The sequence below is a fragment of the Cyanistes caeruleus genome, chromosome 13, assembly GCF_971803275.1.
Source record: "Cyanistes caeruleus chromosome 13, bCyaCae1.hap1.1, whole genome shotgun sequence".
NCBI lineage: Eukaryota > Metazoa > Chordata > Aves > Passeriformes > Paridae > Cyanistes > Cyanistes caeruleus.
Genome location: NC_141713.1, coordinates 16,503,350 through 16,519,529, shown reverse-complemented (window position 1 = coordinate 16,519,529; position 16,180 = coordinate 16,503,350). Strand labels below are relative to the sequence as shown.

At 42.3% G+C, this 16,180-nt stretch overlaps 1 protein-coding gene across 7 annotated transcripts in view; it reads right to left on the bottom strand.

Annotated features, from left to right (window-relative positions):
• TLN2 (talin 2) overlaps positions 1–16,180 on the bottom strand; it is a 133,368-nt gene that overhangs the window by 56,440 nt on the left and 60,748 nt on the right. For all 7 annotated transcript variants that reach the window (XM_086849224.1, XM_086849222.1, XM_086849223.1 and 4 more), the window contains 12 exons: positions 14,654–14,758; positions 14,158–14,313; positions 13,180–13,281; positions 10,334–10,410; positions 8,525–8,705; positions 6,579–6,692; positions 5,842–5,950; positions 4,230–4,438; positions 3,988–4,086; positions 2,756–2,923; positions 1,770–2,064; positions 700–866 (listed from right to left, as the gene is read on the bottom strand). In XM_086849224.1, coding sequence (XP_086705350.1) covers positions 700–866; positions 1,770–2,064; positions 2,756–2,923; positions 3,988–4,086; positions 4,230–4,438; positions 5,842–5,950; positions 6,579–6,692; positions 8,525–8,705; positions 10,334–10,410; positions 13,180–13,281; positions 14,158–14,313; positions 14,654–14,758 — 1,782 coding nt within the window. The remainder of the gene's footprint in view (positions 1–699; positions 867–1,769; positions 2,065–2,755; positions 2,924–3,987; positions 4,087–4,229; positions 4,439–5,841; positions 5,951–6,578; positions 6,693–8,524; positions 8,706–10,333; positions 10,411–13,179; positions 13,282–14,157; positions 14,314–14,653; positions 14,759–16,180) is intronic.

Sequence of the window (16,180 nt, the reverse complement as noted above, 5' to 3'; positions counted from 1 at the left end):
AAACTTGAAGTTTAACACAGTAGATTTTCTCCATTTGAAGTCAGAAAATACTGGGAAGTCAAGGATAGACAGCCAGGCATACAGGCCTTCTGGAGTCCCAGCAGAATAGCTGGCTGGCCCTGCTGCTGTAAAAATCATTTCAGTGCAGGATCTGGGAAACAATTCAAAGGACAAATTCCTCCCTAGCAGATTGGAACAGGTTTCCAGTATAGAAAGGGAAAAGCTGTGATGTTTGTCTCTCTTTTGAGAACCAGAGGAAAGGATGTCAAAGGGAACAATACAGGCAGGATTCCCCAGGTGGAGGAAACTGTTTCTCAGACAGAGGGGAGTTGCCATGTAATGACTCCAGTAAGAGATTGCTGTGGTTCTGCTGTTCCATTTGCACTGGTACGAGGCCCTGCACCACAGCAGGGCTCAGGGCTGGGGGTAACTGTCCTACATGGCTTGAGTCATGACCAACTATGGACACAGGAAAGCAAAAGCAGTGCAAGAAGACCTCTTAAAATCAAAAAAAATCCATGTAGCTAATAAATTGGTTTTTGGAATGAACCTAGGGTCAGTCATTACATGCCAAACTTTTACAGGATTAAGAGAAACCATCTTTACTATCAGGCAGATCCTATTTATAAATCCCACATACCCTCTCTTTGTTGTGGTACAGCCTTACAATTTTAAGCTGACAGTTCACTTTCCTGGTACCTTTGCAGCTTCAACCATGCGGGCTGTGGAATCTGCCAGGAGCTTTGCAGCAGCCAGAAGCTTCTTGGAGTTCTCCATGTCAATCTCTGCTTCTGCATCAGACCTCATGGCATTGACGAGATCGGAGGTGGCCTGAGCCAGCACCCTTGCCTGCCGCACCATTTCACCTGGGGAGCACAGCTGCATTTGTACCTCTCCTTCCTGCATTTCAGGCTTGCTTTCAAAACTCAGCATCGTTTCACAAGGCAGAAATGAAGCTACATATGCTGACCTATTTTTTCACTTGAAAATGATACACACACACACATATATATATGGGTAACTAGCAAGTTTCATAAAATAAAATCTTGGCTCCCAATATAAATGACAGAAACCACTACAGTGAAGATTAAGAAAAAAGTGTCGTATTTGCCATCTAGATAGTAAGACAAAAACACACTATCAGTATTTTTAGGTAATTTTGAACACAGAGTTCAAAGAAACTCCTGTCCCAGCAAAGACTAATAATTTTGCTTTCAAATCCCAGCCAAGATTTCACTCCTTCAATAAAAAGTGCCCATCTTCTTCCTGTGTTTCTGGGGAATTATCTTTTGTCCAATATAAACTGAAAACTTTGTCAGAAAACACTTAGCACCATTAAGAGGGTTCTAGTCAAAACCATCTTTGTTTCTTGCTTTAGAAGCTGCACTTTTTCAAAACATCTCAGAATAAAAATCAGATTTAAGTTTTAAAACCTATAACAAAATCTATGCATAGTAACTCCAATCACTGAAGTATTTCCCCAGGTGCCTGTCTTCTTGATGAGAAATATAATTCCATGAAGTGAAGCAGTGGCAGAAAACAGACAAAATATTAGTGTTCCTTCAGCATGGTATTGATTGTTTTCACTGAATATTTACTCCATCTGGTACACAGCTGTGTGCATGTTGCTAATTCATATTATGGGCTGGATCACTACCCATCACAACAGCACTAGCTCAGAAGCAGAAAAACAGAAGGATTTTTACTTTCTTGACTTGAAAGGTGCATGTGTGAATTGTGACCAGCCACTGCTGTTTGCAGGAACTCACCAGCATCTCCCATGGAGCTGAAGATGCTCTCGGTGACACACATGATGGTGTCTGTGGCCTGGTCGTAGCGCCCGATGGGCTCTCCCCGGCTGGCGAACTGCCGCACGTGCTGCAGGAGGTCATTGAGGGCCTGGCTGACCACGCTGGCAGCTGCACTGACCTGCTTCAGTAACTCACTGTCATCTGTAGCAGCCTGGCAGGCCCGCACACAGTTCTCCACTGAGCGGTCCACCAGCTTCCCTGCCTCAATCAGCTGCTCCTGACACACTGGGGAGCTGATTGTGGGACTCACCACCTGCACGGAGAGAGCATCCAGAAAAGGTTTATTTAACAGGCCGTTGGGAACATGCAGCAGCACTCACTGGACACACTGCTCTGCCCCTTCACAAACACCACTGCTGTGAAGGCTCCAGAGCCAAAAGCCATCATGGTGTGGAAGGAGGCCTCCAGGGTGTAAGGTTTTCCCCCACTTTAGAGTTAATAAGAAAGGCTTTTCCCACAGTGCTTCACACCTCCATTTTGTTGTACCCTAGTTTATACAGCCAGTTAGCCTATTGGCTGTCCCTCCCTTTTTACCTTGTATGTCTCTTCCCTAGAAAGTTCTCCCCTGCTTCCCTGTTTGCCCCAGTTTGGTGCAATCCTCTCCCCTGTGATGCCATTAGCTCTCCCTCTCCATGACCTCACCTGTGCATCACTTTCCCCTGTTCCTATGGGACCCTGACCCTTGGATCCACCCCCTCAAACCCACATATATTCCTGGACCCTCCATTACTGCCTGTCTTTGTTCCTGGACCCCTTTGGTGCGTGGTTGGAATAAACCCCACTGCAACTCCACACACAGACCCTTCCTGCCTCTGTGTGGTGTGGCTGAGTGTGTGTGTGTGTGTGTGTGACTGCAGCCTGCCCAGACACTGACCCCCCCAAAGGCACTTTTGGGAAGGCAGCATTGCTTTACCATCCACACCTGACACTACACACTGCCTCACCTTAGCACAAGCCACGAGCTGGGAAGTAGAGAGTGCACACTGGGTAGCAGCAGCAATGACCCTGTTCTGCAGCACCGCGTCCTCAGCCACCTGTGCTACATTCTTGGCCTTCAGCACCAACATGGCAGCAGCATTGGCAACAGCTTTGGCCAAGCTCATCAGAACATCCTGGTAAAGGGAAAATACAGTCTGTGACATTAAAACACACTCAGGTGTTAATTCCTACAATCACTAAGTTCAAATACTTCCTTCCCATTTCCCCACCTAAAATCACATCCACATACTTCAGTTCTTTGGTAGGATGGAGTCTTCCTAAAGCTTCTATTGTTAAAATAATCTGGTTTTCCAGTAAAGAAAATACTTCTAATACACTTATTTATAATATCAACTACACAGCAGGCAAAAAATCTTGCATTTTAAAAATCAAACCCACTACTTTTTGTTTTGCTCTTAGATATGAGAAACCATCCCTTTCCTTACCCACTTTCTCCTATACTCCATAACACAGATAAGAATGCTCAAATTCTTTTTCTTAGCCAAGAGCTGTAATACATATATTCAACTAGGAATACAAATGAGAACTCTGATGATCCAGATTCACTGCTGGATGAAGTGGTAAAAGTGGCCTGTAAGTTGTATTAGCAGACACCTTGCACACAGTGCACTCCAGAGGTCTATCTGCTGCTGAAAAGTGCCTTCCCCCTTGGTTCTGGTGCAAACACATCCTTGGTATTCAGTGAAAAAATCCACACGTGTTTTTTACAGAGGATTTAAGAGCACTGGTCTTAAACTGCTAACAGCAAACACTGTTAAATCATAAGGCATTATGATTTTGTAATTGATGCTAGTATTCATCTTAAAGAAATTCTGTTTGTAATACCATGATTTTTTTCTACTCAGTTTACCAAAAGATTTTATGAACTTCTGGTTTACATGTATACATACAGACACAGCAAACACACACACAAAACCCACTGTATTTAATGAGAAGAAATACAGTGCAAAAAGCTCTCCATGAAGCATGACAGCATCTGTGTGATGCACAGAACGCAGTAGGGGCTCCTGTGAAATCAGCACTCTGTGCCTGTGTAATTAAAACCAACTTCAAAATGGATTCAATTTGCATAGAATAACTCCAGCCATTTCTAACCACACTTTGAGCAGCCTGGTTTCATGCAGGCACCTCCTCATTACAAAACTGTTCTGACAGTGACAAGCACCCCCCTCATTACCTGGAACCTTTCATCTGTTTCATTCTCTCCAATTTGCCTCAGTAGCTCCCCGCTTGCTTGTCCAATGCTCCCAGCTGCAGTCAAAACTGTCTGGCGAGGCTGGGAAGAGGGAACAGTGAAATGCATTAATTCAAAGAAAACAAGCTTTACTTGCATTTCAGATTTCCTCAAGGAACTTCTGCATTAGTGTGCAAGCAATACTGCCAAAAAAGAGGGAACCTGAGAAGCTTTTCTATGTTCACCTCTCCTGAAGTAGGCTGCACAGCCTTCAGCAAGTCTGAGACAGCACTGGCCAAGGTTCGAGCAGCTTTCAGGAGGTCTTCTCCACTTCCAACTTCATCATCCATAAGGGCAGCAAGCAGTTTCACACCTTTGGACATCTCAGTGAGGTTGGAGGAGATGGTTGTAATTGCACATCCCACTGCAGTGTAATCAGTGTCAACTGGATCTCCTGCAGAGCAAATATTTTTCACTGATCAGAATGCTTTAGTGGCAAAAAAGGAAATGGGCAGCCACAAGAGGCTGCACTCTAGTGAGAGATAAGAGATAGCCAAGTAATGTGTCATTTAAAAAAACATTAGATTGCTGTAGATTTTCTGATTTCTACATTTCTTCTGCAATAATCTATCCCCTAGCAGAATGTTTCTTCATTCAATGAAATTTGCTGAGAAGCCCACAGTTTCAGCCTCTTTCAATACTAAAAGAGCCTAACTTAACACAGTCTTGTCTCCTTTAAGCCCAGCTTAAAGCTCCCTCAACTTGTAATTTGCTGAAGAAAAACCCCCTGTCAACAAAAACATCATCTCTCCTTAACTGCCGGATCAATGATGCTTTCAATGCAGCTTTCTTGTAGTAAACTTGCAAACACTGTTGGATAAGCAAGCTACATTTTACCTTCACTGACTATCACACCTTTAGAGAAACTGAAGACAGAAAAAATGGTGTTGAGAGTGGCACCAAGTTTGTTCCACATGTCAATGCACTTAGCTAGTGGCATGTCTTAAGGAAAATTTTCTACAGCTGCCCCATATTCAGTTCATATGTTACTGTTGGGGGTTAGGTGTCCTTCTTTTAGTTCTGGCTCACCTGTGGAAATTTTACCCATTAGTTGTGGGGAAAACCTGATTGCTGGTACTTGGTGAGTGCTTGGGAAATACAGAGCTCGACTGGGTCCAGGAGGGAAGGGGAGCAGGAAAAGGGGAGGGCAGGGACAGTTTTGCTGGCTTCTTCAGCTTCAGAGAAGCACATTTTTCTGGGAGCTATTGCTGTGGGGAGAAGGGAATTCTCCATCACCAAGATGGAGCTGCTGCTTCTTCTTCTTCTTTTGTGGGCCTCGCACCCCCTGTCCTGCTGGGGCGTGGCAGTGCCAGGTATCGCCACAGAGCAGCTGATCCACCTCAGCCACCGGCCCGGGATCTCTGCTCATCCCTGCCTTTCCAGCTGGGTGTTCCTCAGAGCCCTGCAGGAGGAACAAGCCTGAGGGGTTTGTGGAGCAAAGCCTCTCCTCCATCCCTTCCTTTGTGGAGCAAAGCCTCTCCTCCATCCCTTCCTGTCCCAGCCAAGAAGGGATCATGGGGCCCCTGGTTCTGTTTTGTTGTTAATGCTGTAGTTATTGTTGTTTGTGTGCCTTGTTATGCACACTAGTTAAGAACTGTTATTCCTATCCCCAAATCTCTGCCTGAGAGCCCCCTGGTTTCAAAATTACAGTAATTCGGAGGGAGGGGGTTTACATTTTCATTCCAAGGGAGGCCCCTGCCCTCCCTAGCAGACACCTGTCTTCCAAAACCAAGACAGTTACTTGATTAAGATTGACAAATAGGAGACTGCAAGGAAATCCTTCCCATTGAAATTTACCTGCTGTAAGGTTAACAACAGATGCAGTTCCTGCAGTGATCGCATCAACCTGAGAGTGTATTTCATGTTTGGATTCATCAACCTTGTTTTGAACCCATACTCTTGATGCCTGAAGAGCAAACACAAAAGGAAGAATTAAGGACTGCAGTGAGGTTCTGTAAGGCGAGGTACTATGTACATATTCCATTACTTTGAGAACTTCTAAAAGTGAAACAGAAGACAAGCAGCAGGCCCTTGAAGTGAAATATGAAAGTAAGCATTTTCTTCTGCTGATTCATTCATTACAGATTTAATCTCACATTTCAACAGCTGCCTTTTTAAGGTAAATGCCATAAGAAAAGCTAAATACTCTTGACTGACAGTCCCCCATAAGCAATAACCCTCTGGTTCTGTCCTGCTCACGAACACCAGAATCATATTTTGTTCTTCTTTTCCACGTCACTGTGAGGCAGTAAGTCCCACCGTTAATATTGCCCACAGTTTGTATTTAACTGTACATATGCCTGCAAAACAATAGCATTCCAGGCAGGTTTATGCAAGGAAGTCTGCTGCATCTGATCTCAGGAGACTGATTAGAGTGAGGCAGACCACTGTACATGAATTCCTTAAAAAGAGCACAAAATTTTTACCCCATGTTAAAAGCTTTGTCAATATCACTTTAGATCTGGGGACAATGACTGGTCTGTAAACAACCCAAAGCCCTAACATCCATTTCTGTGTGGATTAGAAGAACTCACCATGTCCTGCCCCAGCGGTGGCAGGTTATCCACTTCACTGAGGTCGGCCTGTGCCTGCTGAACCGCGTGCATGCTGGTGTTGATGGTGCCCATCAGGGCCTGCTGAGCTGAGGTCTGCAAGGCAGAGCAAGGCAATGGCTGTGCTGTGTTCCAGAGGGCACCTCAAGCACATGCCACATGTGTGTGAAGAGACCCTGGGTGACAGCAGTCCAGCAACCACACCAGGCCACTGCAGAGAGCTGCCTATTCCCTGGCACAATGGAGAAAGCAAAGCCCTCCAAGTCTTCTCACAGGCTCGATTCTGCTCGTGCCATTTTACACTCTGCTGTACTTTCACACACACATGAAACTTTCTCAGCTCAAACAATGGCCAGCAGACACACACAAACCCGCTGAACTGTCTTACTGACCTGCATTTCAGCAACATGAAAACTCTATTTGCTTCTAGGAGATCATTACTGATTTCCTGGGAGAGCCTCCCAGTGGAATCCAGGATGATTCTAAAACTCAATTGTCATCAGTATGCACAAGCTAACAGAAAACTGAAGGGCTTTAGGCAGAGCAGGGTGCTGTCTGTATTGGGTGTCTGGGGCAAAGTTTTGGCTGCAGGGGTGGCATCTGGGAGAATTAGCCAGGGGTTTTCCCCACACTGGGCACAGCTGGCTCTAGTTAGCTCCAACAGACCCAGCACAGGACACAGCTGAGTACAGCACCCAAACTGATGGCACCTCTGGGAAACCACTGGTGAGAAAGGGCAATGAGGGGAGAAAGGAACTCAAGAATCAACCTTGCAAATGCCAGTGCCTGACAGGGATGTGGAGGGCATGCTGAAGACAGCAGAGCTGTTTCCTTAGCCTGTGGGAGAGAGCAAAGTGCAGCAGGTATTTTTCTGCAGTCTGTGGAGAGGGCTGTGTTGGAGCAGATACCCCCAGATGTGCCACAGCAGGAGGATATTTCCCTGAAAGGAACTCCAGCCCATGGAGAGCCTGTGCTGGAGCCTTGCCAGGAAATAGCCCAGTGTTGCAGGGTTCTCCTGAAGGGAACTGCAGCTCATAGGGGACCCTCACTGCAGCCAGCTTATCCTGAATGACTGCAGCCCACAGGCAGGACCTGCTGGAGCTGGGGAGAAGTGTGAGGAGCAAACAGAAGCAGAGAGGAGCTGCTACAACTTGACTGCTTGTGAGCAAGGAGTAGAATAGTCAGAACTGAAGGAGTGAAGTTCAGTCTGTAAGAAAGGGGGTGGGTGGGAAGGATTTTTAGTTTTCATCTGTTTCTCACCATCCAGCTGTATTTTAATCAACAATAAATTAAATCCATTTTCTCCAAGCTGATTCTGTCTTGCCCATGAATATAATTGATGATCTCCCTTTTTCTTGACCTTCACTGATAAAAAGCTTTTTTTAATCTTGTATATCTTCCTTACACACTTTGATTGAGGAGTCAGAGTGGCTGCTGAGCAGGCATCTGGCAAACAGCCAGGTCAATTCACTACACAGACTAAACTTCCAGTAGTATGTCATGATTTTAAGTATTGATTATATTCTCTAAATGCTGTTTAGGGCCTGTGAAAGCCTTTCAATTAAAATGAGAAAAAACACTATCAGCTTTAAGCCAGCTAAAAAATTAAGTTGGTGGGCTAGTGATAAGCTAGCCTTAAGTAAGCCTTATCCTTAAAACTGCTTACTTTTGCCAGTCTTTAAACAATTTTTTTTCCCCTTTAAATATTAGTTTTAACTACTTAGAAGTAAAGAAAAGGCTGGAGCCTGCTTTAAAGAAAATGAGAAAATAAGTCAAAATGTGACACCCTAAATATTGAAGGGATACTCAAAACTTATGCTTGCTAGAACATAGCCAGGACTCCTGGTCTTAGAAACATGAATAATGTTCTGTTTCTGACCACTTGCTGCACAGACAGGTTTCACACACAAAACAAGGAGGTTCCTCACGAGTGGGGGCATATGTCCTCTGTGCATCTGGCCAGTTGTGACCTGCTGCTGAGGAGAAGGCATGATGCCAATGTTGAAAGTCTCGGGGCCGCTGGAGCCCGAGCGCATCACAGCCGGCAGTGCCACAGAGCCGTGCTCCACCTTCCCGGTCCGGTTAAACTGCTGCTGCAGAATGGTGGGTCTGCAAGAAAACATCCAACACACAGCTAGTCAGCTCCTGCAAGTAGAGCTCTGTCAGCTGGTCTTCCTCTAGGATTTAAATTGCATTTCACAACATTTGCAGAAGCTGGAAAACTTTATGGCTTTTCTTTCTAAGCATTTTGTAACGTATTGGAATAAAGATAATCTGGGGCTTCTGGCAGATCAGTTACTAATAGCACTAATGAGCTGGCACCAAGGAAAGATGGCAATCTGCAGCTTTGTTAAATATGATACAATAGCTTTACCCCTTCTAGATGCATGGTAAACACAACCAGAACAAGGTTTATGGTTTATAACAACTGTTTTGTTTCTGTTGTATCACAGGCTGATCAATAGAAAATAGAAGCATGAACCGAGTGGAGATCTTTTCCAAGTACTCCCTAGAATTGGGAAAAAAAACTTTCTTTCTTTCTTCCCCCTTTATACAAACAAGCACACACAGTTCTTGCAAATAATCTGGCAATCTACCAGATACTGGGCTGGAGAATAATAAATAAAGTTACTGCCATCCATGGTCATGAACTGCCTTGCCAGATAAACTGCCCATATTTAAACATGATTCAACCTTTAATAGCTAGAAGCGTTGACAGAAATTCAGGCTGTAACAGCAACACTCTGCTGAGGGAAAAAAAAAAGTGATTTAAACTATGAAAAAATCTTGTATTTCTCTACTACAAGTTTTGGGCTTCTCTGCAGAGCACTCAACTAACAGTATATTCTGTAAGTGATTTGGAAAGTGCCATGTCAAAATAAAGCATATCTGAACATGTGTGATCCATCAAAAGATGAAATTTCCCATAAGGCCACATGAAATACCTAAAACAAAAATAAAAAAAATATTCTATCTCATACAAACCATATGCTTAATAAATCAAATGGACTTTTCCCATACACACTGCTGACACTGCCACCCTCAAGAGTTCCAAGACTTGAGTATCTCATTACAGTTTATAATATCACAAATCTGTTTCTATTGTTTCACTGAACAGAAAAATTTACATGCCTTTTCAAGAGTGTGGCCAGCTCTGTGTTTTGCTATATTCAATTACTCTCCCATCAAAACCATAACCTGACCTACTTGTACCAAACCCTTTCCTCCACCACCCCACACATCTGATGGTGAAATAAGCCAGCTCTGCTCATAACACTGTATAACTAAAATTACAGTTCCGTGGTTTCCAGTAGATTTGATGCTATCAGACACAAGCAACTAAAACCTTATAAATCATACATAAAGATATGGATTCAATCATACATTGAAGAACTTTTGAGCTCTGCATCATTGTCCCCCTCTCTGCCCCAGCATTTTACTGAACTACAGCCTGAGTGCCTTTGTTCAAGGGTCAAGTTAGCACAAACTGGTGCCATTGCTGGTTACCCTAACCAACAATTTTGTGCAACAAATATCTGCTCTTCAGTCCTTGAATGAAGCTAGGAGGCTGCAGAATTGCCTGGGGACGGTACTTCCTTCTGTTGAAAAACTCTGTAGAAAACCACTAGTAAAACTACTCTAACAATAATAACTGTACTACTTCATTTGATAAAGCTGCTGCAGCTAAATGTGGTGCTCTTAAAAACAGACCATTTCCTCCTGTTGCATGCACTCACTTCTTAGGTGAAACAGATTCTTCCAACATGGTTGATTCCTCATCACCTTCAAGCCCAAATCTATCTTTACTTTGTTTCTAGAGGAGGAAAAAAAAAAAAAAAGTTAAGTTAAACAATGTGTGTTGTTTCTTGCTTTCTCTCCACCATTTCCCTGCCATCTATCACAAACCTAAACAAATGAGTGCAGAGCCTTGTCTGGTGCTGAACACCACACTGCTCAGCAGTGAGTGACAATCTCCCCTGGATAAGAGGTACTCTTCAGCATTTAACAGCTCAGGTTCTAAACCCTGACAGATGAAGTACATAAAGAAAAAAAGCCTACTGGTGCCTGTCTGAAAAAAGGTATAAGGAAAGTGCTGAAATGTTACTGTATGGTGCTAGCTACTAATGCCTTAAGATTTTAGCCTTTATATCCTTCAAATCCAGTACTGCATTAGTGCATAAATCTAAACTCCTTATAAAGTGTGAGTTAACTCTCTCCACATTTTGGACAGACAAAACAATCCCTCTAGGCCTGAGATCCAAGGACACCATCACAACCTCAGGCCTCAAAAAGTATAAACAAAAGTGAATTTGGGAGGTGGGGGGGCAAACTGGGGGAATATGACTTCATTACCTGAAGCTGTAACTGGAGATATGTATGATATGTAAATGGACCAAACTTATATCTGTATGAAAAACTCATCCATTTTGGGTGACCATCATCCATTTTGGGTGTAGCCCCTTGGGGAGGCTTTGTCTGCCCTTAGTGTACCTGAAGGCCCTTCATTAAATATATCCATTTGATTCTTTTAACTTTGTCTGGCCTCTGTTTCTAGGTAAGCCCAAAATAGGCATCACTACCAACAGAAAATACATACCCATAAGTAAAGACAATAAATTGAATATTGTCTCCAAGTCATTTTATCATAGGTACTTAAAAGTTCAGGACAGTCTGACTTCAGGTTGAAGACTGAGGCAGGGGATTTTTAGTGCTAAGAGAGATTTGTAAATATACATAAGGCCAGTAAGTCTAAACCACCAGAAACAACAGGAAACTACAAATCATAGAAATAATGCCTTATAAAAAGAGTCTACTTCTACTTATTGCTTAGTGCAGAGAAACTGTCTGCTTTCCCTCTTGCTCCATGATTGGTAGTCTGAGTCCAAATAGATGAATATAAATAGAGAAGCATCCACTATGATTCCATTCAAGAGGAACTCCTCATGCACATCTATATGAATGCACAACTTTGGAGAAAGAAGTTCTTACTATTAGAGTTTGATTTTCTGCATGAACTGCAACTCCCTATTTCTAGTCAAGATTATTTACTTCTGTAATAACATGAAGTAAAAAACATGTTTTTAATTTGGATATACACTACTCCAGTTCTGGGTTCTCTGTCACCTGATTCATCACCTACCACTAAAATTGCAGGACATGAGGGGTTGGGTAGGGTGGGGGGGAACACTGTACTAACAACACTTGAGCAGAAAAAATGTATTTATTGATGCACACTGGAGAAAATGAGTTGAAGCAGTCCAAAACACAACAAGAATTAACAATATGCAACTGAAAGCAATAAACCCCACTTTGAGGAATCCATCACAGAGGTAATGTGGGCTTGACAACTCTGAACTGCAGCTTCTCATATGAATCATGGGTGTTTATGATTTAACCTGCTCCTAATTCATACATTTTTAAACTGGCTGTGTCAGCAGATGGTAGAGAAAGAAAATCAAAGGACTGGGAGTGGAAATTCGCACAGTTATATCCTATCAAGACAGAAGGCTGCTTTCATGTGGCACAACAGAGCAATGCTACTTTTCAATCAAGTTTTAAACCACCTAGAGAAACCTGCAATTTATTTGATGTTTATTAAACCTGAGCTTGACAGCCTCAGAGAAAAAGTCATGTGATGAATTCTGTATGATGAATTCTGTATGATGAATTCTGGCAATCTTCCTCAACCTCTTATTACGTAACACTTAGTGTTACATCCTACACTCACATGAACAAAGGCAATAAATTCTTCTGGGCTACTTTGTGATTTCTTACTACTAAAATCTATTACAGTAAAGAATGATGGAGTTTGGAATGTCAATAAATTTGACAAGAAATTTTTTCTTTTTTTCTGTTTGAACACCTCACTTTTCTATACAACATGCTTAAAATGGGATCATTCAGCTCCATGTTTGTTGGCAAACTTGCCATTTTTTGCTGTTGCACTTGCTTGCTTGGGAATATTTAGAATACTGGAAATTTGTATCAGCCCTTCCTCTCTCCTGCCAGGCACATTCTATAAAAACAGGTTTCAAGGCAGTCTGACTTCTTCACAAACACTGATTTTATCCCTCTCTGCACAACTGAAGTCAAATTCTTTGCTTTACTAATCACAGTGTTTTCAAAGCAATATACTGTTGGAGCTTTTTGGTTTGTTTTCTGGCCAAAAAACCTTCTCAGCTCTAGTACATTATATACAAGGGCACCTGGACAGCTGTTGTATAGTCCTAGCTGTAGTTTTAAATACTGCTTTTAGGGTAATTCCCAACTGATTCATCACTTTGGAGCTTAAAACTCCATAGCTGAGGCTTTGGACTCCTCCCTGGGTATATACTCACAGTCACCAGGTCGCCTTCCAGACAGAAAAACAAAGCCCAGGAGTGCTGTACTGAGCCTGACACACACTAGAGATGTAATAAAGAGCCTTGATTTTTCCAGAAGCAGTGCCTTACTTGCAGGTAAAAATACACAACATCAAAACACAGGATACAACACTGACTCCATGAGAGAAAAACTGCTGTTTGCACATATTTGTGGTTTTGCATTGGCTGTTTTGCTACATGCAAAGATGTTAATACTATACCTTCTTTAGGATGATATCAATGTAACCTGCAATTAACTGAGAGATCTGTTCTCCTTCAGTGGTCTGTACTGAGTAATAGCTTTCCTGATATTCACCAAAATCCTGAAGGAAAAGGGGAAAAAACACAAAACTTATTTGAAAATGCCAAGTAAGTAAATGAAGAAACAATATCAAATATGAATGAGGAAATTCAAATTCTGAAATTGTAGTAGCATTTTATTATATGCAACAGTAAGTTAAACTCCTCCAAGATTCTAAACCAGTATGAGAGACAGAGGGAAGAGAGAAGAATGCTTTTTAATTCAGTTTAGTCACAGATGTTTGATAAATTGAAATGCCCAAGAAATACTTCACCTAACTTTATCAGATTCAGTACTTGAGGATGGAGAAAAGTTTTTTTAGAATTTAATTCTAGAGTCTAATCATCTGTGCAACTGGAAATTAGGTGCACATGAATCAAGTGAATGGCATTTTCTAGCCTCTGCCTCTTGCTCCATCACTTTAAACAACCTTTTCATGCACAAAATGTAAGTTGCAGTGGTCTCCTATGGACCAAATAATTGGCAAAATATCACATTCATGAAGCTTCTATAAATTTGTAATTATCAAAATCATGAATGAGCCAGCTGAGTTTATGTTCATATCTTGAAAGTCAGAAAGTACACTATGAATGATAAACACCATAACTATTTACACAAGTGTCAATAATAATGCTTTCTTAACTGTTTCATTAGTTAGGCACAAACCAGATTTAAACAGTGGTTTGTTGAAAGATTTCAACAGTACTTCTGAGGAACTGGCCTGTCTACAAGCCCCAAACTACAAACTGAACCTGGCCTACAGTATGTGCCAGTTTACTACTTGAGGACTCTATAAGGCTAGAAAATTTAGAGATAGAACAAGTTACAGTACAGAAACTGTTCTGAGTCTCCTTGCTGCATAAATCCCTTGTCCTCTGAATACACACAGGAAGATTACCAGAGTGAAGCTTTTAGGTGAGGCAGCCCAGCGTTTCACAGTTGTCAGTGGCCATTCCTGCAACACTTCCTTGGTCTTCTCATCCACACGCATCACTGAGTCTTTGGTCACCCCCAGCAAACGAGGAACCAGCTTGTTCTTCCCTTTCATTTTTTCCTGTAACAAGGAGTGGGAGATGGTTTTCCATACCAATGTATCTTTCCACAGCACAAAGGAAAAAGCAAGATAGAATATACTGACAAATAAACTGGTATGCAGACAGTGACAATTTAAAATCCCAGGCTCAGTTTGTGTGACTATGATTTTCAAGCAGTGCATTAAGAAGCTCTGGTCTTTAGTGCATCTTCACTATTCAGTTCAAAAGACAAACGCTCTTCTTACGCCTCCAGGACACTGAAATATCTTTGTGGTTGAGGTAGCAAACCTTTTCTTGGTGAGGGACCCGAGATAATCCACAACCAAGGACACAGGATGGTCACAGCAAGAGCTACATTACCTTGACAAGAAAAAACGACACCCCGTAGGTGCGCAGGGAACGCGCCAGCTTCACATACTTCACTTTGGCTTCTATTTCAGTCATCTCACCACAGTTTTTGTGCTCCTGTAAGAGAGTTCCGTAGCATTTAGGCAGAACCAAAGCTTTCCAGAAACAAACAAGAAACAGGTATAGCTTTTATCTATTTCAGGATCCTTAATTAGTAATCACAACAATTAGAATATTTGAAAAAATACTGGGTAGAAATGTTAGCAAAACTATCATATAATGCCTCACATCAGAGAATATAACTAACCTGGGCAAACAGAACACTCCTCTTTGACCATCAATCATTCAATTTGTCCTTCAGACCATGCACACTAAACCCCTTCTGACACAGTTTAAAATTCTAGGTATTCCTGCTATTTGACACCATTAAGTTTCATACAATTAATGCCTCTTCACTCAGCTTTAAAAAGTCATTTAAGTGTACCAGCACCCTTTTTTTCCTACAAGAAACAGATTATTTCTTCCTGCTTTATGCCCAAAAGTTCTGATTCATGACAGCCTCACACCTTGTACTTCACTATTTCTCATGTCTTGTAGGTACTTCCAATGGGCCTTTTTTGCCACTTGCAGCATTACTCATCATTTTTTTCCATCACACAAAAATAATTCTACAGCTAAGGAACAAACACTGATTTTTCTGAATAATTCATCTTGAAATATTCATCTAAGTGTGTCTTGTAACTCAGTCTCTATTTATTATTTAATCGATTTGGCCATTAGTAGATTAATGATTACATGTAAGTAATGACAGGTACCCATCTCATGCATTTAAATTTCACCTCAGCATCTGCTCTCCTGTCCAGACCACTGTGCTGAAAACTGCATCCATGTCTTGCTATTTAAATCCTGTTTGTGGGATTTCCTATCCTACCCCCATCTTCCCCTCACGTGCTTGTGAGCTGCTGGTTCCACCTCTTTCATGCTAACTGAATGTTGGCATTCATTAAATAATACCATTCATTAAATGCTAACACTTCATTCGGCAGAGGGAGCACCAGGAACATGGGAAATGCCTTCTTACTCCACCTGTTCCCCCCTCAACAGCATGGGAGCTTCCAAGGGGGAGCAACTGCAACTCCAAAAATCTCTTGCATCCCAAGAACACAGGCTGCTCCCATCTGTCAGCTTCAGCACAGAGAACACAACCTGGATCCCAAAAGAACAGGGGGCAAAAATGTAGCACTTGCCAAGCTCCAGAACTTCATGACTTGGGAAACATCTGGGTTTTTTTCAGAAAGACAGCTCACATATTCTACCTTGTTGCCGAATCTTTCCCCAGTGCCCTCACTGATGAGCTTCTGGTCCATGCACTAAAGAATATAATGACTGAAACTACTCAAAGGTCATACCTGACAAGGGAAAAATCCCATGCTATGGACAGCATGGCCATGATACTCAGAAGTGAATGAATCTGGATTTTGCTTAAACTGCAATGTCACTGCACCACCTAAAGGTGCACAGAAAAACGTCAGACATACT